The 23201-nt window shown below is 45.9% G+C and overlaps 1 protein-coding gene across 1 annotated transcript; it reads left to right on the forward strand.

Annotated features, from left to right (window-relative positions):
* Window positions 1-18786: 18786 nt before the first annotated feature.
* LOC133896402 (triosephosphate isomerase, cytosolic-like) lies at window positions 18787-22415 on the forward strand. Its single transcript, XM_062337001.1, has 9 exons — window positions 18787-18951; window positions 19877-19952; window positions 20078-20201; window positions 20506-20590; window positions 20884-21016; window positions 21570-21664; window positions 21808-21886; window positions 21967-22049; window positions 22179-22415. The coding sequence occupies exons 1-9, from the start codon at window positions 18913-18915 to the stop codon at window positions 22224-22226; spliced, it is 762 nt and encodes a 253-aa protein (XP_062192985.1). The 5' UTR covers window positions 18787-18912; the 3' UTR covers window positions 22227-22415.
* The last annotated feature ends 786 nt before the right edge of the window (window positions 22416-23201 follow it).

Here is a 23201-nt window from a genome sequence, read left to right on the forward strand (position 1 = left end):
TTAATTCACGTACGAGGTAGATTCAGAATCATCTCCTGACCGTATATCAAAGGGGGTCTGTCGGTGAAGCAGGAATCAGGGGTCCCCGAATCCCGAGGCTAGGCCAGCAATCCGCCACGTGGTGCCATCCCGCGGAGTCTCCTCCGCGAGGTAAAAAAGATTGAGTCCCGGGAGAGGGCACTCGGGGCCACAGTCAGTGGTTCCTGAGTACCCAAGTTCCCCGATAATCTGCGAAGTCTAACTACCGGGAAGAAAGTGTTCGGGGAGGTATACGGTGGCCCCCGAGCACCCAAGTCCCCCGACGATCAGGAAAGCTAAGTACCGGGAGAAATGTGCCCGGGGCCGCGAGGGGTGGCCCCCTGGGCACCCAAGTATCCCGAGGACCCACTGAAGGAAGTTCCGGGAGAGAGTGCTCGGGGCTGCGTGCAGCAGCCCCCGGGCACTCGGTCCCCAAGGATCCGTACAAGCGTGCCCGGGAGAGAGTTCTCGGGGAGGTAAACAGTACCCCCGAGCACTCGATTCCCCGAGGATCAAGAAAGGGCATTCTTGAGAGAGAGTGCTCGGGGAGGTGAACAGTAACCCCCGAGTACTCGGTACATCGACGACTCAGAGAGCCCCCTGACAGTGGCCCCTGAGCAGGCCCCTCAGCGCCACCTTGTCCAGGTCCCACTCCGCGCCGATCTGGGTCCGGGTGATGTCCTGGGGGCCGGTGTACACCCAGTAGGGCCGGGCCCGCTCCCGCAATGGCGCCAGACGGCGGCGCAGGTAGTCCGCCACCACCATCACCGAAGTAAGCCCGGCCTGGCGCAAGTAGTCGACGCGCTCCAGGACCGGCGCCATCCGTGAGTCCGCCTGCGGCGGCACCTCCCAGGTCATCTCCGGCAGGGTCAGGCGGTCGTGGGGGCTGACGTCGACGTAGAACCAGTCGCGCCGCCAGTCCTCCCATTTGCTCCGCAACACCTGGGGAATGTACTGCTCCCCCAGGCCGTCCCGCAGCCGGAAGTTGCAGCAGCCGGCGACGTCCGCGGTGGAGACGCCCCTCTTCTTCCCGGCCGACTGCAGCACGAAGAAGTGCCAGAAGAGTGCCACCGACGACGGCACCCTCACGAACATCTCGCAGAGGTGGGCGAAGACCGCCAGGATGACGACGGAGTTGGGGCTGAGGTGCACCAACTGGATCCCGAACGTATCAAGGATCTGAAGGAAGAACGTCGAAAATGGCGGCACCAGCCCGGCCGCCACGAAGGAAGCGAAGAGGACGATGCGCCCCGGACGGTCCGTCGCCGGCGTCACCACCGATAGGGATGAAAACGGAACGGGAAAATCCCGTCCCGTTCCGGTACCGTATCCCGTTTTTTCCCGACCGTTTTCGTATTTTCGGATCTTATTCGAAAACGGGACGAAAACGGTATAGGTCTGGCGAAAACGGTACCGAAAACGGTTTGAGCTATTTTCGTCCGTTTTGTTATTTTCCCGTTTTTATACGGGATATTCCCGTTTTCCTCCCGTTTTTCCTTCGCGGGATAAGGCCTGAATACATCAACCCTAGCCCACTAAGGCCCATGTGCTGACGGCCTGTTAGCTAGAAAGAAGCAAGGCAATATATTCTTATTTACTTATTGTTTTATTTAACTTCTCTGTTTCACAGTATATATCTGGTAACCTTTTGCTAACAGATCAATTAGGTGAAGTAACTAGGAAATAATTAATAATTGGGTCATGTTTACCCTTATTAATAGATACTTTAATGGTTAACCACTCATTCTCTCTCACACAGCCTTGGAAGCATGGCCCGTGGTTGGAAAAAATGCAATGGCTACACTTTATTTTGTAGTGGACTTGCATTGCAAAAGGATAATCCCCAAGAAAATGTACATGTACTAAAACAGATGGAGTGTTATCATCACATTATTTTCTGACTTAAGGTCTTAAGGACTCAGCTATGTTGTTCAGATTCAGGCATTGCAAGCCGAAGCACACAGGCCTAACAATCCTCTTTTCTTTTATTAAGAGAAAAGGATATCTTATTCATTATGCTAATAGCATATCTGTGCCTACCTGTATATGATCCCATTGGCAGAAACTCTTATGAATCCAGTGTGCTTACTGGCTTCTGCAAGACTGCAAACCTTGCTCTTTGCGTTGGTGGTGTTGATTTTTCTTTTTAATTAGTTCAGTTGAATTAATCTAAATATCAAGAGATGGATATGATGAATGATGCTGATGAGTGATGAGCTATCGGCTACGTGAAAAAATATTTGTCTATGTGTTTTGCACTTTTGCTATCCTATATTCCTATTAGGCTATTATTGTGACTATGTTGTATCGGTATGTGAATTTATCTATTTGTGACTCATATGTCATTATGTGAACGAACACAGTTGAATGTGGTGTACTAGTGTGACAGTATTCAAACATCTAGTGTATGAAAATTGATCGGTTATGTCCGGTTTGAATTATCGGTTCCCGACCGATACCGACGTGTTTCCGTTCGGATTAATTCGTTTTCGACATCCCGACATTCCCGAGTTCGTACCCGTTTCCGACTTTCCCGTTTTCGATTCCGTTTTCGAGATAAAATATGAAAGTGAAAACGGTTAGAGGATTTTTCCGACCGTTCCCGTCCGTTTTCAACCCTAACCACCGAGGCCCCCCGCTGGCCCTCGGGTACCATCAGCTTCCGCACCTTGTCCGCCGCCTCCTCGTTCACAAGGCGGGACTCCGGCAGCACGCTGTCGGGAGTCCTGTCGTGGCGGCTTCCTCCTGCTCTCGACATCTCGTTAGGGTGGGGGATGATGTGGACGGTGGGGGAAGAGGGGTGCTCTGATCGCCTAAGGAAAGTCTAGGCCTCAGGAGCGCAAAAAAGGCAAAAGCTTGATCGCAAGATGGCGTAAAGAGGGGGGCGGTTCACTCCCCTCCTCCTTTTATACCCCAGGGAAATTCAAACGTCGCCTGCCGCGGCGCGCTCGGCGGGACGGTTTCCTCGGCTAGCGCAACCGCCAGGCGAATCTCCCTCAGGCCGTGCGGGTGTCAGCAGTTGCCAGGCGTATTTTCCTCGATTTGCGCGGTTACCACGCGCACCGCCTGCCTCATTATCACGTGCCTCGGGAGTCGGTTGGATGTGCGTCCGCTTGGCTCCCCGTTGGGCCGTACCAGAGGCCTCGACCAGAAGGGCCACTATCTAAGAGCGCGCCGCGTGGCGTCAGTACTGGCTTCGGCCTCGTTAACGACGAAGGGTCCATCCGCAGTCTCCGGACCATCGCCTGCCAATGGGCCCGGGGGCTGCTGTCGGTGAATCAGGAACCGGGGTCCCCGAATCCCGAGGCCAGGCCAGCAATCCGCCACGTGACGCCATCCCGCGGAGTCTCCTCCGCGAGGTAAAAAAGATTGAGTCCCGGGAGAGGGCGCTCGGGGCCACAGTCAGTGGTCCCCGAGTACCCAAGTTCCCCGATGATCTGCGAAGTCTAAGTACTGGGAAGAAAGTGCTCGGGGAGATATACGGTGGCCCCCGAGCACCCGAGTCCCCCGACGATCAGGAAAGCTAAGTACCGGGAGAAATGTGCCCGGGGCCGCGAGCGGTGGCCCTCTGGGCACCCAAGTATCCCGAGGACCCACTAAAGGAAGTTCCGGGAGATTGTGCTCGGGGCTGCGTGCAGCAGCCCCCGGGCACTCGGTCCCCCGATGATCCGTACAAGCGTGCCCTGGAGAGAGTGCTCGGGGAGGTGAACAGTACCCCCAGCACTCGGTTCCCCAAGGATCAAGAAAGGGCATTCTCGGGAGAGAGTGCTCGGAGAGGTGAACAGTAACCCCGAGCACTCGGTTCCCCGACGACTCAGAGAGCCCCCTGACAGTAGCCCCCGAGGGGCCCCCTGATGAGGTGTTAGCCAGTCAAAGGCCCAAGGCCGCATTTAAAGAGCGCGCGTGGCCTGTCACCCCCAACTGCTCCCGCCACGCTCGGTGTCAGTTCCTGCCACATTCTGGCAGAAGAGCGTGGGGTCATTGAATGCATGGGTCCCATCCCGTGCCATCCGGCCCGTCTCGGGATAACGTTGTAAGGGCCGAGGCGTTCCGTCTGCCGCGCTGCCGTGGTAGGAGAACAAGACAGGACGGGCACGTCGGGCCGCTCTGCGGCTGCCCGGTGGGCCCTCTCCACGGCGCCCGTTGCACTGGGGCGCATTTTCCACCCCCGGTCACTTCGCACAGAGGCCATGATGACGCCCTTTCCATTTATGTTATCTTGGAACTCGTGCCCCCCTTCCGTTCGGGGCACGCTACTGCCGGCGGGTGTTCGGGGCACGCTACTGTCGGCGGGTATTTAAAGTCGCCGGCAGCACGGACAAAGGGAGGGCTTTTAGAAAAAGAGGGTTTTTAGAAAAAGAGAGTTTTAGAGGCTCTGAAGTGAATCAATCGCCCACAAGCTTTGAAATCTCTGAGCAAGCTAAGCAGCGAAGAGAAGAGAAGATCGAGAGCACCCAGAGCCATCAGACACACGCAGACCGAAGAACAAGGAGCCTCAGGCTCTAAGATAGATAAACATTCTTGTAACCAGCAACATCCTTGAGGGACATTCTCAGTGCATTTATAGTATCCATACAGGAGTAGGGTGTTACGCCTCCGTGCGGTCCGAACCTGTCTAAACACCAGCGCATTTACTCCGTTCCGCACTAGATCATTCCACCTCACCGGCCGTCGTATTCATACCTATTTATTTCTCCGGCGAACATATTCAAGATCATCCCCCCGGCCGAATCTTTAAAAAGGAGTCCCTCGGGATCCCCGCGACAGGAGTTAACCCTCCGACAGGGTCCCTCAGGATCCCCGCTTGAGGAGTTCATCTTCCGATAGGCTCTTAATTTGCTCCTTCAACCCCTGACAAAACACGTGACATAATAGTCCTGCAAACTTGTCAATGTAAATTGCAACACTCGCGTGCTGAGTTAATGAGCGAAAAATTTCAACCACATCATGCATGCTGTGCTCGGCAAAACGGTTGCAAACCATTGTACAAAATTGTACCCATCAAGTATGTCTTGCTGACAATCTAAGACCTGACCACCAATGCTCAGCCCTTCCAGAACAATGTAAGGTAGCCATTGAAACCCACATGCCAGCTGGTACAGCATCTAGATCAAAGTACTTCTCACATTGTCTAGTCCAACCCACAGGATTTTCTCCACAAATACTGAAGGACTGTTCAGGTTGCTTTTGTTGCCATTTGTCAGTGTTGACAGTTTGTGTCATTTTCCCATTATCATAAGTTCAAGCATGAGGTGGAATATATCTAGAGTGGTATGATTGTCTTGGTATGGAACTATGATGCATTTGAGGAATGCGACCACCAGCAACTTCAGGGAGTGGAGATCTCAACTCAATGCCAGTAGGAACTTCAGTATAGACATAACCAAGGGGTGGGTTAGGGTGTGGTAATTTGGTACCTTCTGCTTGATTAATTCCATCAACATCATGTTTCCCTGCCATCTCTGCAGCCAAAATCTTGCTTATATCTCTCTCTTGTTCGATCTCAATGTGCTTGGTAGCTTCCAAATCTCCAGCTTCTCTAGCTGGCACTTGTGTCTGGAACAAGTGGCTTCTTCGTCAGTTGTAACAGCATTTCTTGGATTGAACCAAGCTGATCTTGCATATGCCCCAGATGGATTTCTACATTCCCCACTCTGGACTTAAGATCTAGGACCTCATCCTGGAAAGCCTCCACAAAGCCAGTACTCGATCCATCTCCCAAGTTCACCAACTCATCAGAACTAGTGATACCTGATAGGGAAGAAGATGCTGCTGCTGCGTCCACTGCCACGTTATGCGCTGCCTTGGTAGCGCGTGTCATCTCAATCGATCTGGGCGATTCAGTTTGGGTCAAATCGCCCCCCCCCCCCTCCCCCCAAATACAGATCGCCCAACAATTCTACCGCCATCCAAGTTGGGAGATCGACTCGGGGATTTTACACTCGAAACTCAAACAAGTCAAGAAACCCTCATCCGAATCCAACTTGCCTCCGTCACAATGTCAGTTCCAATTCGATCTCAGCTCTTGGAATTTTACACCTGAACTAGTCAGGAAACCCTCGCTGACGAACGAATTCACTGCTAATTTTCCAAGGAGCGTAAAGCTCTGATAACAATTTGTCAAACCCGGAGGGATTCAACAAGAAATCGAAGCAACAAAGAGTAATTGGAAGGAAATTTGTTGCTACTTTACTGAGGAACTCTATGAACAAGTAGTTCATTGCATCGTTTTTGGAATACATTCCCCTTTCCAGGGCTGCTGCTAATATAGTCCAAATCGAATTACAGCTACTGCTTAACCAAAGAACGGTAAAAGCTACTATTACTCATCCGATAACGGTAACAGTGACAGCTTTAGCTAATCGCCGCTGAGTCGTTGAAAACCGTTGATCTTGATGAGGTGGTAAAGAAGCACAGGAGCCCTTCGATCTTCATAATTTGGACGAACCGATACATTGACTTAGTCAGGTTTATGACACCGTAGCACAAGTAAGGGGAAAATAATCAATTAATGAAAGACCTTCAATGGTGTCAGGGCGACCGTAATTGCATTGCAGGCATTGTCGCCGTACTCGGTCCACAACTGTCTCAATTTTGGATCACCTTCATCCACAACGTCCTGAAATCATCCACATGCAAGACCTTTAATCAATGGCTCTTGAAACAAAATTGATAAGATGCAACTGCACCCTGCAGGTATGATGTACAGAGATTGGATAAATACCTTGTCTTCTCCATCGACCTGAATAGTTGTAAATGGATGCCAGGATGTCTTGTTTAGTTCCTCCTGCCAACTGGAGACCAACCTTGCAGCTTTGCCCTCTGGATTGTCATCCCTGTATTTCCTCTTGCATGCATGGAGAAAAGGCTTTTCATCCTCTTGATCCCAATAACAACACACCCGCCGCTCATCATGCTCTCCAAATCCTGAGCGTTGTGATCATTCCGTGGAGGAAAGCTTTTATAAATAACATATAAGTAATACAGAGGGCAATGAGGATTTGTTGAAAACAAATTCAACAAAGGGTTGTTTACCTGAATCAATTCTTGCTGATTCTCTTGAAGCTCATCTCTGTTCTGCCAATGTCTTTTTGTTAGGTCAACAAATGATTTTTTTTTAACCTTTCGTGTTCTTGGTCTAGACACATTTTCAATGTTGTCATTAATTTATAAAGATGTTGACATTCATCCTTTCTTAGGTTTTCCCCCTGACTGTAGTATCATGTTCAGCTGACATATTGCAGACTATTGTGCTTCCTTTTGCTCCAGCTGCTTCTCAAGTTGAATTACTTTTGCGTAAATGGCTCCATCTCTTCCTAAAATGCATACACATATGTATTCGTATGAATTGGTTGGTCATTTGTGAAACAGTTGATGCAAATGATCTTGTTAACTGTCTTATCCAAATACAAAAGAAGAAACCTTATGTTTTCATGAAGCATTTGAGCATGGTCACTCGCCTTGTCTCTATCTTCCATCCCCAATGAATTGATCTCGAAAACAATCTGATTGGGTCATTGCATCAGAAACAGCATCAGCCAAAATGAAGTAATTGAAAAGGTTAGATCAGGATGGACAAAGCACAGAAAATGGAACACATTTCACGAGAGGCATATCCGGTTATGAATATACCAATGATCCATGTTGAATTGTAATTGAAATCATGTTAAACTGAAGCTTCCTGACCTCGAGGAGAATTCTGCCAATATTAGCCTCGGGTGACTACTTGTGGTGTAATGAGGGAACTAAAAGAAATGTTAATGCTGCATCATAAGTTCCTAACACCTGGGAGTAAAGGAGATGTCAACTGCTGCTATTTCTATTTTCATTTGCTCGGTAAACTTAGGCTGTCCATGATCAATATAAGAAAGATCACATACAGCAATGCAATTAACCATGAGAAAGGTGGTTCTATCATATGGAATTGAAAATTGTATTTTTCAGGCTTCTCCAGCTGAAGGCTTGCTGCTACTTTTCATCAACTGCTGACACAGTGACACTAGTTTGCAAGGTAAAATCGATATTTCTGTAGTGAACAGCTCTTGACAGCTTCTATCACTACAGCATGTAGTCAGTGCAGACACATGTATGCGCATGTAAACTGCTGATCCATACAGAAATCCAGATAAGATGAGTATGCAGTTTGGTTCTGTCATTCTTCAGCTCCTGGATTCTTTCGACCCTTGGCTCAATCTCGCTCCTAATTGCATCGAGCTCTACCCTGAGCTTCTCATTCTTCTCATGGATGCCATGATCCATCTCTTGTATGATATTTTCAGCTAAGTTTCTTAGCTCTGATACGAATCAAAGAAACATTGCATTATCAGATTACAACAAAAGTCATCTATCATCATTCCATGAAATTACTTAAGAAAAGGCGGAAATGGGCAATGTACCACAGGCAAAGCCATATGTTCTGACAATGACAAGGTTTGATCCTCTATATCATTAACACAATCAATGGTATTTTGGTAAAATACTATTGATGGTATGGGAACAGTTCTTTTTGTCTACACTTTACTACTTAAAAAATACATAATGTTTTCCACACTAAGCAGTACATCCTGTCACCCCTCTCTCGAGCTCTGATAGTGGGTCCTCACCTCTTCTCGAGTCTTGCCCCCCCCCCCAAGGTTTCGATCTCAACCCCATAGCCTTTTTCTCCTGCCTTGCTCCGTGCCACCTTGCTGCCCTCGCCCAACCGCGTCGTCCTTCCTCGTCATCTGCCGCTGACCCCAACCTCAAGCGCACCTACCCCAACGTCGCCGTCGGAACCAGAACAAAAACAACAAATCCAATCTGCCCAGCCTCGACCCGATCGATCCCCGCAAAACCCTAGCCTCATCCCCTCCCTCGCCACCTCTACAATCTCATCCGTGAGCACCGTCGCCGCCTCAACGCAGATCGGGGGAACTCACGAGCGAGCGAGCGCAACAGTTTCAGGACAAAGATTAGATTTGTAGTGGAGGGATGACGGGGGGAGGGAGCAGGTTAGCCGACGCGATGGAGCAGCTAAAGATTAGCAGCGGCAACATCTTTGTGACGCTCGAGACGCTCAAGAAGAATAAGAAGCCGCCCTCGGCAGTGGACAAGGGAGGCAAGGCGGCGAGGGAGCAGGAGGCGCCAAAGCCGGAGGTGTTCTGGGTGCCTGCACCGCTCATCACCAAGTCCTGGGGGACCACCACGACGCTGACTTCACCAAGGACCGTGCCGCCCTGCCCTGGAAGAGGTTCGTCTCGCTTCTCACACTGCTCGCTTGCACCCCTTTGTACTGCATGTTTGTGTGTTGTGTTGTATGAATAGCTGAATCACGATTTGTTATGACAATGCTTCGCCTTTTGGTCTATGTATGTGTTTTTGCATGCTTCTTGATTATTTAGCATGAGAGTGACGGTGCATCAAGTGGCATCGGAAACATTATAGCTGAGGAATTTCGCTGCAAGCGCCAATTTTAGGATGCTTGGGTGGTTTTGTGGACAAAGTTTGCGTAGTGCTTGATAGGTATTTATCCTGAATTTATTAATTCAAACCAATTACATCTTCTTGCAATATTATTTATGTGGCTCTTAATTAAGTTGCCATACTAGACTTACACCATTTGATGTAACCGTCTATTAAGCCAGTGCTATATCTGGTGGTTTAATTATACGGTTGTAACCAGCATCTCGTAAGTCATCTTCGATGGTAGCGTTAATGGATGAAATCCCGATCCCACTAATGGCGCACTGAAAGGACAATGATGTCACCTAGAGTAGGGTGAATAGGTGATTTAACAAAACTTCGACCCATTTTTCTATTTGGTTTAAACTTGCAGCGGAAATAAACTAATAGATTTTTCACAAGAGAAAAAACTAAATGCTAAGCTCAACTAGTGCACAATCACCATAATTAGGTATGAATGTTACAATCCTAGGGTGTGACAAAGATTATTCAAATCTAGCAAGATAACTCTAATCTGAAATTACTGTTCATCGAAAGTTCCGATATTATTCATCGTAAGTTCTAATTTTACTGTTCATCGGATGTTCCAATTCCCAAAATCGAAAGTTCCGATCAGTTCAAAACAACATATTTCAGAATCACAAAATTAACTCTATGCACATACAAGCATGGATATCAAAGTAAAGTACAAAAGTAAGTAAATATGAAGATAAATGATTTGTTATCGAAGTTCAAATATCCACTGATATCGTACGTTTTCGTTGAGGAAGCTCAGTCACACTTGAGCCGGGTCTCTTTCAACCACTTTCCTCATCAAGCTCGATCACACTTGAGCTTGGCCTCCACTATTGTCAACTCTTCCTCCACTCCGGAGATGATGAGTTCTGCAATCACTTTCGAGCCTCCTTACAATCTTCACCTGAGCAGATCGCAAGCAATCCACCACCGAGCCGTCTACGAGACGATGGTCTCCAAGAGTAACAAACTCTCAAATTCGCACACGATCAATATCGAGTGCTCAAACACACGCAACCAATGCGACAACTGTGGGCTACCAAAGCACCACACCCCTTACACACCTCTCTCTCTATTCACTAAGCCACCAAGTCTTGATTTTCACCAAATCTTGTTAGAGAGGGAATAGGAGCACTCAAGGTGGAACATCAAATTCAAAACACCTCACAAAAGCAGCACAAAGCCCTCCAAGCAACCAACCCCACGAAATGAGGCTAAGGGGTATAAATACCCCTACTCTGAAAAACTAGCCGTTGGACTCAGACTGCACATATTGGAACTTCCTATCCCCCTAATTGGAACTTCCGATCCCATGCCCCAATGGTTCAAAAACTAGTCGTTACAGCCTTTTTCAGGCACACAACGAATGTTCCGATATCCACATCGGAACTTCCGATCAGTTTAAAACAACAGATTTGAACTACACGGATCAATCTATATCTGGGGAAAAAAAATCACACATCGGAACTTCCGATTACCAAATCAGAACTTCCGATTAAACCTTTATCTAAACCTAAGAGCCCCGACACTTCTGAACATGGGACAATCCGACTCATATCGAAACTTCCGATTCAAACAACAACTTCCTGAGAGCTTGAAATGTTAAGACACCGGATATTCCGACTGACATCGGAACTTCCGATTCTAGGATCGGAACTTCCGATTCTAGCACAATAGACCCTCGAAAAACGACGATAACTTTTTACTCTGATGTACGATTTTGGACTCTACGGAAAGCTTATTTAGAGGGTTACACATCCCTATTGAATTCATGATCTTAAACACATTTGATCAAAGTAGGAACACTCTGAAACCCGATTTGAACACTTCCACACTTTCGACACCGGACTCATAAAGTGAACTCTCAACACAAACTCATCCCACACTAAGCACATGGTTTGAGCACTCGACACAACAATCGAGCAATACTTTCGGCAATCCCTCTTGATAGTACGGTTATCGATCCTATAACCCGGTCTCCCTTCAAACTCCTTGAGACCGGCAAAATAAAAAACCAATTCTAGTTATACATTTGCCTTGAGCAATCCCGTGGACTTGACGAACACATCATCCTAGTCCTGACTCTTCTCATAGCTCTTCAAGGCTTGCCATCTACTCTTCACTTAAGCTTGATGACGATGTTCATCCTCGCTTCTCTTTTTTATCTTCTCTTGATCTTCCGGAAGCTTGATGAAGTTCATTTTATTGCTTCTCATGCACCAAATGTGGAAAACTTCTCTTTTCACACCATCTTCCTCCGGTTCACCTCAAAGCTATGAACCTCAAGCATCAAGCACACAAATTTTTCACTAAGCTTGTCTTTATCTTGCTCTTCCAATTCGGCATATCGAATATCTCAATTCAACTCATGCCTTCTTATGGAATCTAACCCTAACTCACACTCAAGCACAATGCACATGAGTTAGTCCATAACACATAATTGACAATCTCATACCTTTAGTCACTTAATCTCCATAAGTGACTTTACCTTCATGCTCCTCCTTCTCATGAGCATCACTAAAAGCTCAATGATATCGATGTTTCTTTTGATCTCATGACATTCCTTAATGAATTCATGCTTCATTACTTATGTATTTCATATGAAATAACCTACTAACAATTCTCAACATAATTGTTAGTCCATAAGTATTATCATAAACTTACCCGAACATCACCTAGAGCTCATTCATCTTGATATATATTTCTCCTCCATGCATCACCTATAGAACAACCTACTAATAATTATCAACAATATTGTTGGTCCATATGTATTGTCATTAATTATCAAAATCATACTTAATGGCTAGATGCACTTTCACGCACAGGTATAGGTAGTTTCAATTCAGATCTACATTGTTGCGATTTTATTTGGCACACATGATCTTGACGTGTATTCAATCAGAAGTGAATGATGGTTCTGGATGTAGTTCCCTGGAGTGTGATGGAGGGCGAACAAGCAGTACATCAAGCATTGAATGTGGTGATCTCATGTGGGCATTCAGTTCGTCAGACATGGGAAATGGAGATCTGGAGGGCGAACAAGTAGTACATCAAGCATTGATGTGGTGATCTCATGTGGGTATTCAATTCGTCAAACATAGGAAGTGAAGCTCTGCAGCGGCCATTCGGTTTGTCAAGCACCGAAAGTGCAGATCTTTAGTAGCCATTCGGTTCATCAAGTATATGAAGTGGAGATCTGCATCGGCCATTCAGTTCACTAGCACAGAAGGTGAAGAGCACAAAGAAGACTCCAAGAGTGCCATGTAGGAAAACACCATGGAGCACATCTAAGGACAAGTCACTTCTAGAGGAGAAACTAACTCAGGATGGAAGCAGAGGTACGCATACTTGGATTGATTCACTTGATATTGAAGAATTGACAGGAAAACATCCTTGCACTTTTTACTAACTCACCATCCTTCCCTCTTCCTAAATCAACATGTTGCTTGCAATTATTTATGATCTATTTGTCTTTCTCAAACCTTAAACATGCAATCTTGAGTGCTATATCAACTATCACCAATTATAGCTATCTAAACTCACATTATGAGCAGAATAAATATTAAAAAAAATGAATTTTTGTGATTGCAACCTAAAGTTACTAGTGCAGAAACACATACATCACCATATTTTGTAAGTTGGCTTGCTTCCTGCAAAAAATAAATTCATATTATGGATAAAATTTTAGAACCGTTGCAACGCTGCTCTCCTCCACCCTGTGCATCACCCTAACCATCTCGTCGTACTTGGCCTCCAAGAACCTGGCCCTCCTCTCGTATTCGCCGGCCACGGCGCCGAGGCTGGCGGCGACGTTCGCCTCGACCCTCTCGACGTCCTCCACGCTCCTCGCCGCCGCACCGGCCTCCCTCAGGAACCTCTCGACCGGGCCGTCGCCGAGCAGGTCTTCCTCCCCAGCCGAACACGCCACCCGCGCCCGCGTCCTCTGGGTGCTGCCACTACCAGTCCCTCCTCCAGGCGCCGGCGAAGTGGACGGCGAGCGACATGGCGTCCCGGAGGCCTGCCCAGCTCGATCTTGCCGAAGTGGAGCAGCAAGAAGTGTTGGTGGTGCTGGTGGTTGGCTGGCTCCTCTTGGGCGAGGGTACTCGTAGTGTCACCGTCGGTAGTGGTCACGGCCAGACGAGGAGCTTGCCGTCGTTGTCCGCAGCGGCGTTGTCCATTAGCATGTCGTCACTTGACATGGAAGCCTTTTGGTTTCTGTGGTTTCAGTCTAGTGTTTCTCCCTGCCTTCCAAACGCGAGAGGAACAAGACACGTATGTCACCACGAGATTATGACAAGACGATAATTTCTTTATAGTGCATGTGTCACACACATTTACCACATAAAATATGCCCAAGTTGAAATCTGACGGATGGCTGCTAAACCGTTCAAACTTGAAACAGAGAATTTCCAAGTAGACGGTCGTAGAGAATTTCCAAGTCTTCGTGTACGTACCTACTACTGCTGATCGCCGATCGGTGCTGCTGGCTGACACGCAGGCTCTTTTTTTTTTTTGGGGGCGAGTGAAACATCAGAGTCCGTACACACGCACAGTCTATGATCGGTGACTCTATCCATTTCGGATTTTTTTTTTTAATCGAGAGATATCTTGCGTTCGTCCTATTTCGATGGGTCGGTAAATGGGCCGGGTGATATGCTATAATGGGCCCAATATAGGTCCTAGCTTTGGGTACCACCAGGCCCAGATTGCACCGGCTAGCCAGAAGCCGGCCCAGATCCCATTCTAAGCGGGCTGGAATTATATATATATATAACGGGCGACAATAAAATCTCGCCGGTTGAACGAGTGATTCTCGCTCGTTCAGCGGACGAGACCTTCCTCTTGCCCGTTGAACGGTTGAGGCCTTCGTATATTTAGTTTTTTTAATAGAATTTGTATTCGATAAATTAAAAAATATTGAACATTAATTTTTTCAATTTTTAGTTGGTGTAAAAGAGAGTGAAAATATTTATAAAAAATAATTTTATAAAAATACAAAATCTAATTTATCAAATAATAATAGATATAAAATATAAATATCATATAAGCCGGCAGTCCGAACCAAGTCGGGGCGAGAAAACCGAAAGGGCAGCAAGGGCAAAGCTGGAAGGTGAGTCGACGAGGCAGGGAGGGTCGTACATGGTATCACATTTATCTATATCTAAATATTTTTAGATTCAAATTATAGACATAATATATCGAGAGGTTGTTTCTTATCGTGTATTTTTTTTATCTCTCCTTTAAAATAGCTATAAACATTGTGCTGCGATCCGAAAAGGTAGCAAGGGCAGCTGGAAAGTGGAATCGACGAGGTGATCCGGCTGCGCACGCGATCCGCCGCCGCTTCGCCGCCCGTTGGTCTTGACGTCTTGTGCCCAAGGGATGGATGCCACAGGCGCCCACAAGATCACCGTGGGGATCCTCTGCGCCTACGTTCCATGTGCGCGGAGCACAAGCAGGGAATTGGTCCAAGGATGCAATCCAAGGTTTGTTCCCGGAAAAAAGTCAGCTTATGTTTTGCGCCACGCTTGCCCACTGAACCACAAAATGGCATCAACGGAAGAACAGTTACATTTTTTAACATGTTAAATCACAACAATGCGCCATGATAGTTTAGTTTTGGAGGCCGTTAATGAACAATCCATCTTTTCTCTCACGTCCGACATTCTCCTTTATCATCTACACCACTTCACCGCTGCCCTCGGCCTGTTGCTCCTTCACTTGTCATAGCCATCAGCGTCTTCACCGGCGTCATGGCTACCTCACGACACCACTACCCCCACTTCGCCCGTCGTGCGACCCACCGCCACTATTCCCTATCCTTCGCTAACCTAGTCACCATGACACTCATGCCCCGATCTAGCCTACTACCTGCAGATAGCAGCTCGCCTCGTTGCCCCATCGACACGGCGTTTAAGGGTGGCAACTGGGCGAGTCGGGTTGGGCCCTGTGGGTTTCAGACCCAACAGGGATGGGTTTGGGTGCAAAATTCGCCCCATCAAGCTATCGGGTCGGGGCCCTGACCCGAATCGGGTTTGGGGCCAAGGCTATAGTTGCCCCCACGGGTGCCCCAACGGGCCCCTAAACAAGCCAGTCAGGCCACGACCAACATCCATGGCCTACGATCTTAACATTGCGACTGGCAGCGATAAAATAGGACACGTGCCTTCGTTGTCCGCTGTGCCTCTTGAGCTCTTGGCGCTACGCCTAGCGCCTCCACTGTCCGCTCAGCCTCCCGACGTCGTGCCTCCTCCGCGCCTCTGCTCCGCCTCACGTCTCCTCCCTCTTCCATGCATCCTCCACGCCTTCGCTCCGCCTCCTATTCGACGAGGCGGCGTAGGAGGCCGCCGGATCCCGTGCCCGTTTGAGGTGGTCGCCAGATCCCGCGCTCATGCGACATGCCGACGGAGGAGGCCGCTAGATCCTGCACCCGTTCGACGCGCCGTTGGAGGTAGCCGTCAGATCCCACGCCTGTGCGACACACCAGTGGATGAGGCCTATAAGGAACCGTCCAAACAATATTCTAATTAATCATTAAATTAATCATTTACTTATTCACGACTTTAATGATTAATCAGAATACTGCTCCGGTAGTCCCGACATGTGTTTTATGCTCAATATTGGAACATATAACTCTTCAACATATCACAGCACAACAAAGCTTAACAAAGAGCGAATAATTAAATTATATTACAAGTTCTTAAGCATCCATAATTTCTTACAATTTATAGTAAAAGAGAGTTAGTAGGAGACTGAAACTAATCAACTAAGAGAACAGAGAGCTATGCAACGGAAGCTAAAGCTATAAACAACAAAAGGAGAATGAAGTCATATGCCCTTAGGCTCCATCACAAAAGTATAACCTCCGAGTAGTTACCTACTCATGCCTACCACCACCTTCAACGGGCGTGAAATAGCCAAAGAACAGCTCCTTACTATCCAAAGACCATTAGGTGGTTGCCTGATGCTATCCACATAGAATTCATAAAATCCGTGTGGCTCAGTGTCACCTTCAACCACACTCGCATCACGCTCTGGATCCTCGTTCACTAAAGAAGAACACGTGCAATAATGAGTATGTATGAAGTGCAATAATGTATACTACAATATGTATAACAACAAGCTAAAAGTAAAAGACATGCAAAAATAATAGTAAATCTTATGATCTAAACGATTTTGAAAAGCTAATAGGAGTCTAGAGACTCTGGGTCAAACTCGGAACCTCCGGGTTGTACTCCGGGCAGAGTTCTCGGTTAGCCATTTTTGAATTAACTTGAAAGGTCTGGGCTGAGTCCGAAACCTCCAGGTTAGGCCAGAATGTCCGGTTGAGGCTCCGAGCGAGGGTTATCTGCTAAATCTAAATTGAATTAACCTGAACCCTCCGGGTTTAACCCAAACTATTCGGGTTGGGCAGACTTGGACTTCTCGATGAACTTCCTTGATTGATTTAATTCACATGTTAAATCCATTCTACCTAAACATTGATATACACTACACAAAAGGTTCTATGCTCAAATTGCACCATAAACCCTAACGATTTTTTGAGCATAATTCATCAGAATGTTCCAGATCTACATGGAACATTCGGACAATACCAGACTATTCAGGTTGTCCAGAGAGGTTGCTTCGAGGAGGAAAATTCGACCGATTTGATTTGCGAGCCTCTCCAAACCAAAGGAAAATATATTTGAGATAGTTCATAGAGTTTAGAACGAACTCACCAATCTAGCAACACGATTACTAGCACAAATCTCATCTGAATCATCTCTTTTTCTCAAAATCCTAAGAACTCGAGAACTCCGTAAACTTAGCTACAAACTCAAAATCGACCCATCAATTCACGCATTCTTACCGAGGACGTCAAGAACGGCTCGAATCTTGTGGGAAAATGCAAATAAATTGGATGGATGAGAAACTTATGGGCTAATGATCGCGTGAATACTACATACATACGTACCTCGATTCGGCTTCTAGAGGGAGAAATCGAGCGAGAAAGAGAGAGGGTTTGAGAGGGAGGGGGATGCTTTAGCTACACGGTGGGAGGGAGAGAGAGTTGGGAGAGTGAGGGAGAGAGAGAAAGTTGGTGAGGATGCTGCCCAAGGGAGAGAGGGAGTGGTTGGTCCACCAGTTGGGGCCCACATTCTAGAGAAAGAAGCATGTTTCTATAGTGAATTTATTTTTTTCTCTTCCGAATTTCTTTCTTTATCCAATTGACTCAAAACAAGATACTCTGGTGCTCCAAAATAAAATTGCTCAAACTTAAGCATGATGCTAATGACACATGATTAGACTGAATTACATGATTACGGATTTGAGATGTGACAAGGCTGCTGGATCTCACGCCATCCTCGACGCGCTGGCGGAGGAGCTGGAGGACCCGTGCGATGCCGTCAAGTCTCGGGTCCCCACAAGGCTGGGACCGGGGGTGCTTTTGCACCCGATATCAATATCGGGGCCATGTCGAGTTTAGTGTTTCGATTTTTGAATCGGGTGCATTCTCGCTCCACCTAGCCTCGACCCGCACCATTGCCACCCTTAACAGCGTTGCCCACCATTTGGTCGGCATCTCGTCATGGATTCTAGGTTTGGAGAAGTAGCAACCCCTGAACCCTAACCTCGGCGGCTGATGGCAATATTATCTTCGTCTTCTTGGCATCACACAACATGCCAAGCGCGCAATTAATTGTGGAGTAGAGTTTCCCTTTAGTTTTAATTATTCCCAATTGCATTGAAATACCAAGAGTAGTCTTAAGGGTACTCCCATGCTCCACAATAGCTTATGTCTTCGACATTAAATGCATGTTCATGTATGATGAAATCTGACATGGCAATCAATTAAACGAGGAAAAAGAATGAGTTGGTGTCTTATGAAAGAAACAAGCTAGGCTTCAAATCCGAGAGACAATAAACGAACTAATATGCATTAGGGGATATATAATGTATGTGGTACATGTTATCATATGTATCTATTGGTCAAAGAAATCAGTTTAGATATAAGCTATAGGCATTATGTATTGTGAGGTTATTTCTTATCATGTATTTCTTGCATTATTATTTCTTTTAAAATAGCTATAGACATCATGCATTAGGAGTTGCCTAATATATTTCTCCTTTAAAAAAAAAAAGAGATGGTGGCGAATTGGGATGCTTTTAACTATCTTAAACATCAGTTTCAAAGCAATCATATGAGCCATTGATAAGCAAATATTTGAGTAAGCCTCTTTGGTACATGTAACTATTTTAGCTTTTTTGTTTTATGGTGGCAGTAGGGTCCACATGTCATCGTGACAAAGGGCCAGCCGTCCTCTTGTGATCGCATCAGAGGCCACACCTCACTACGCCTTTATATTATCCTGGCCACAAGAAGCAAATCCAATCTCGAAGCCTCGCCCTCTTTCCCTCTTCCATCCGAACCCAATCTAATCAACCCTCGCCGAGATGGGCCGCAAGTTCTTCGTTGGTGGCAACTGGAAATGCGTAATTTTCCTTTCCTCCTTCGATAGTTTAGTTACCTTTTCTTGCTTCTCCATGGATCGGCTCGGAAATTTCCTTTTTTTTTCTGATCTTTTTTCCGGTTAAGTTGGTATTCTGAGGGATATTGAAGTACGGCATGATTCGGAAAGGTGGATCTTTCGCTTGAGATGTGTGGGAAAACTCCATTGATCTCGATTCTGATCGACGCGAATCGATGTATTTTTTTTGGATGCGTTGCACCTTTTGTTGGGAAGACTGGATGTATTAGTTAAAGTTGTTATTTCTTTTGGAGATCTAGGCAAGAATTGGAGTGATTTGGGCATGTTCTTTGCTCTCTGGGTTCCTTGTGATTGTTTCATGCACTATGAGTGGTGCGAAACATTTGCCCGTAATTAGACTATAGCATTGATTGATGTTGAAGAGCAGTAGAGCTTGTCCATACTTACAAATCGGTATTACTGTGTTCAAGTTCTTCGGGCAAGTTATGATTGTTCCGGCCGGTTCTGACCACATGCGGCATTGTTTTAATTGTCTGTCCTTCTAGGCTCTAGCCCCGGACATATCATAAACCTTTGCAGGCATAAGGTTTTGTGATGCATGCCATCGACAGCCTAGATAAGTGCGATCCGCCAACTTCTGGAGATCCATTCATGTGCCATACAAATTAGCCCCTGAGTATTTATTTCGTGCTTAATTATTGGAAGATCATGCAATGTTTGTCAGAGTGACTTGAATCTTGACATTCTTAGGATGGAACTCGGTAGGTTTGAGGCTTGAATAGTTGAATTGGAACTTTCTTTTGCAAATGGAATACGCTGGCAGTGGAAGAGGGATGCTTGTTGCAAAATTTATCATACAAAAGATATATATATATCTAGTGAATTGCTTGCTAACTGTATATTGACATGGTTAATCTTGATTCGTGCAGAACGGAACCACCGATCAGGTTGACAAGATTGTCAAAACTCTGAATGATGGACAGGTTCCCTCTCCAGATGTTGTTGGTATGGATGCCAAAACTTTAGCTGATGCTTTCTAGGAGTGACCTTTTACATTGCAGGTTCTCCTGAGAAATTTACTAAAGCCTATTTTGTGCCGACATAAATAATTTGGAATTGTTGTGCTGCAGAGGTCGTTGTCAGCCCTCCTTATGTGTTCCTTCCTGTGGTCAAGAGCCAGCTGTGCCCTGAGTTCCAAGTTGCTGCTCAGAACTGCTGGGTGAAGAAGGGAGGTGCTTTCACCGGTGAGGTCAGGTTAGTCTATGATTCTCTGTCTGACCACCCCGTATGTTGTAATGGCCATCAAAAGGATTGATGATAAATCTTAAATGTAGAGGCTACACTAGCATAAGGCCTCATGATCTTTTAATCACTATTCACAGTGCTGTCTTTTTCAAGTCACCTTTCACTCAGTTCCAGTTACTCATACTCATTAAAAATGTCAGATTTGTTAAGCAGTTTGCACATATAACCTTATTCAGCATTTTGTAGATGGCACTTTGATGCATTCCTCGTTCAATTTCGCTATTGATTGATTGATAAACCATTACTAATGCAGTGCTGAGATGCTCGCCAACCTTGGCATTCCCTGGGTCATTCTTGGACACTCTGAAAGGAGAGCTCTGTTGGGGGAATCAAGTGAGGTATGCTCCAGGATGCATCTTATGCTATCTATGAATTCCATGTAATTTGCACTGTGCTTGTGCAGATAGTAAAACCAACAAAACTTGTGCATATTGCCATTTGAAACGATGTTGTAGTTACCGAGATGAGACTCATTCAGCTATTCTTCTCTAACCCTTCCCCTAGGGACCAAGTAGTCGTTTGGTTTTTAAAGGTGTTGCTCTGATGCATTTTAGTCACTTTTTTCACATCATAACCACTGCTATCCAAATAATGTTCACATCTAATGCTTTCCTCACTTTCTTGGATGCAGTTTGTTGGAGACAAGGTTGCCTATGCACTTGCTCAGGGCTTGAAGGTCATTGCATGCGTTGGTGAGACCCTTGAGCAGCGGGAATCTGGGTCAACCATGGATGTTGTTGCTGCACAAACAAAAGCAATTGCTGGTATGTTTCATTTACCTTTGGTCCCGTTGAGTTAGTTCCTTCTCTTTTTATGTATATGTTGAATTAACCTTTGAATTGTTAATGTTGTGCATATGCTCTTTTTTATTCTCTTTACCGTTAACTATATTTTTTGTGATATTGATGTATTGTCGATTGATTACATATTCAAATACTTATACGGTTTAGCTCCCAGGCATGGAAACATAAGCTTGCAAAGGCTAGTTAAATATCTTTTCGGATCAGTTTGTTTTTGGTGAACTTTTATTTCATTTTGTTCGCATGAATTATATCATGGTAAGCCTTCAGTATGGTTAGAAAATCTAAGTCACTTCCATTTTCAGCATTACAATTTCTTTTTCTGATAGCTGTAGTTCAGAAATCGGCATGTGTGTGTCGCTGTCGACTGGATGAATTCACATACTAGCCTTGTCCTTTCCTAGTTTGGTTGGTTCATGTGGACTTTGTTTTGCCTTGCCTTGAATTTACCTAGTTAAAATATTTATGCTATATGAAAATTCAGGCTGAAAGGATCAAATGGCTGTTTGTTTTACAGAGAGGATCAAGGACTGGAGTAATGTGGTTATTGCCTACGAACCAGTCTGGGCCATTGGAACTGGAAAAGTTGCCACCCCAGCTCAGGCTCAGGAGGTAAGTAGTCTCTTGATAATCACAACTTTCTACTGGTTTGTGAACTTTTCAACATTGGGCTATGCTCTCTGGTTATAAATATCTTGTTCTGCTACGGTGCTTTATCTTGTTTGCACAACATCAGATTTGTACTATCTTTCCAGGTGCATGCGTCCCTGAGAGATTGGCTGAAGGCCAATGTCAGCCCTGAGGTTGCTGAATCTACAAGGATCATCTATGGAGGTATACATTCTTGAGCTATTGTCTTATTTATACCAGACTACCAGGTGCTAAGTCATCTTTGCTTCTTTTTTTTTCTACAGGTTCTGTAACTGCTGCAAACTGCAAAGAGCTGGCAGCGCAGCCCGATATTGACGGCTTCCTTGTTGGTGGTGCTTCTTTGAAGGTGACAAAAAATACAGGAAGACAATAAATGTCCCGTTTCTTTTTAAATTGTGAACACTACAAAATTGACAGCGTTGACCTTATCACCCGCCGTAGTCGCTAACTGTTTTTTGTCATATCTTTTCTGTAGCCTGAATTCATCGACATCATCAACTCGGCCACGGTGAAGTCCGCCTAGGATCTTCCCAGTCCTTCGCTTTGATGTGGAGATTCGCTGAAGAGGATATACTTGTTTTTCCTGTGTTATGTACGCTAGTAATTTTGCGCCGGAGCAGATACTGTTTTCCTTCGCCAGCTTTTCTGAGGCTGCAACTTGAGCATGCTAATAATGTTTAGCTCTGGACATATCAATAATGTTTTCATGTTAGCCCCTTGTGTCGTGAGTTACAACAGATCTTGCACTTTAGGGCATGTTTGTAACGTTGGCGAGCCAAATTTTTGGTTGTTCTACATGGACCTTAGGTTTTCTAACTTGCTGGGAGCTCATCACCCAAATGATAGGATGCCGGCTTTCCAGTCAAATATTCTGGTCCAGTGGTACCTCTGTTTGGAGCCTTGGACTATGTATCTTGTGTTTAGACCTACCACAGCGTGAGCCTGAAGTGTCAGTGATACTCCAGAAGTCCAAATGGAGGGGAAGTGTTTGGGCGTCGCTATACACGCTGCAGATAAAACTTGGAGCGGCGCATCTTTACACGGTGGCAGCCAATCATTTCGGAAGCATATGTAGGAGGACGCCAGTGTTATTTGTCATGTGTTGATCATTGGGACATAACGTCAGATTCGTACGACGATGGGATATGATGATGGGATTAATATTCCCCGAACAATGCAAACTTTTGTAGCATTACATACATAGTCGAATGATGCTAAAATTGAGCCATCGACTGGACGGTTATCGCTGGTTTCTGACCCTCGATCATGTCTACTTCCTATGTATGCAAATGTTACTACACTACTGCCGGGCTTATTGCGATAAAGAGATTTTTTTTAAAAAAACCAATGGTACAACACGTAAATGTACACACTTATAATATCACATGATGGACGTCTCACTGTAGACAGGTGCATCGCCTATTATTAAAAAAAATATTTTAATAAGACACACAAGAATTAAACATAGATTTTATCCTAATAGATAGGAGGTATCAGA

This window comes from Phragmites australis, chromosome 2, assembly GCF_958298935.1.
Source record: "Phragmites australis chromosome 2, lpPhrAust1.1, whole genome shotgun sequence".
Classification (NCBI taxonomy): domain Eukaryota; kingdom Viridiplantae; phylum Streptophyta; class Magnoliopsida; order Poales; family Poaceae; genus Phragmites; species Phragmites australis.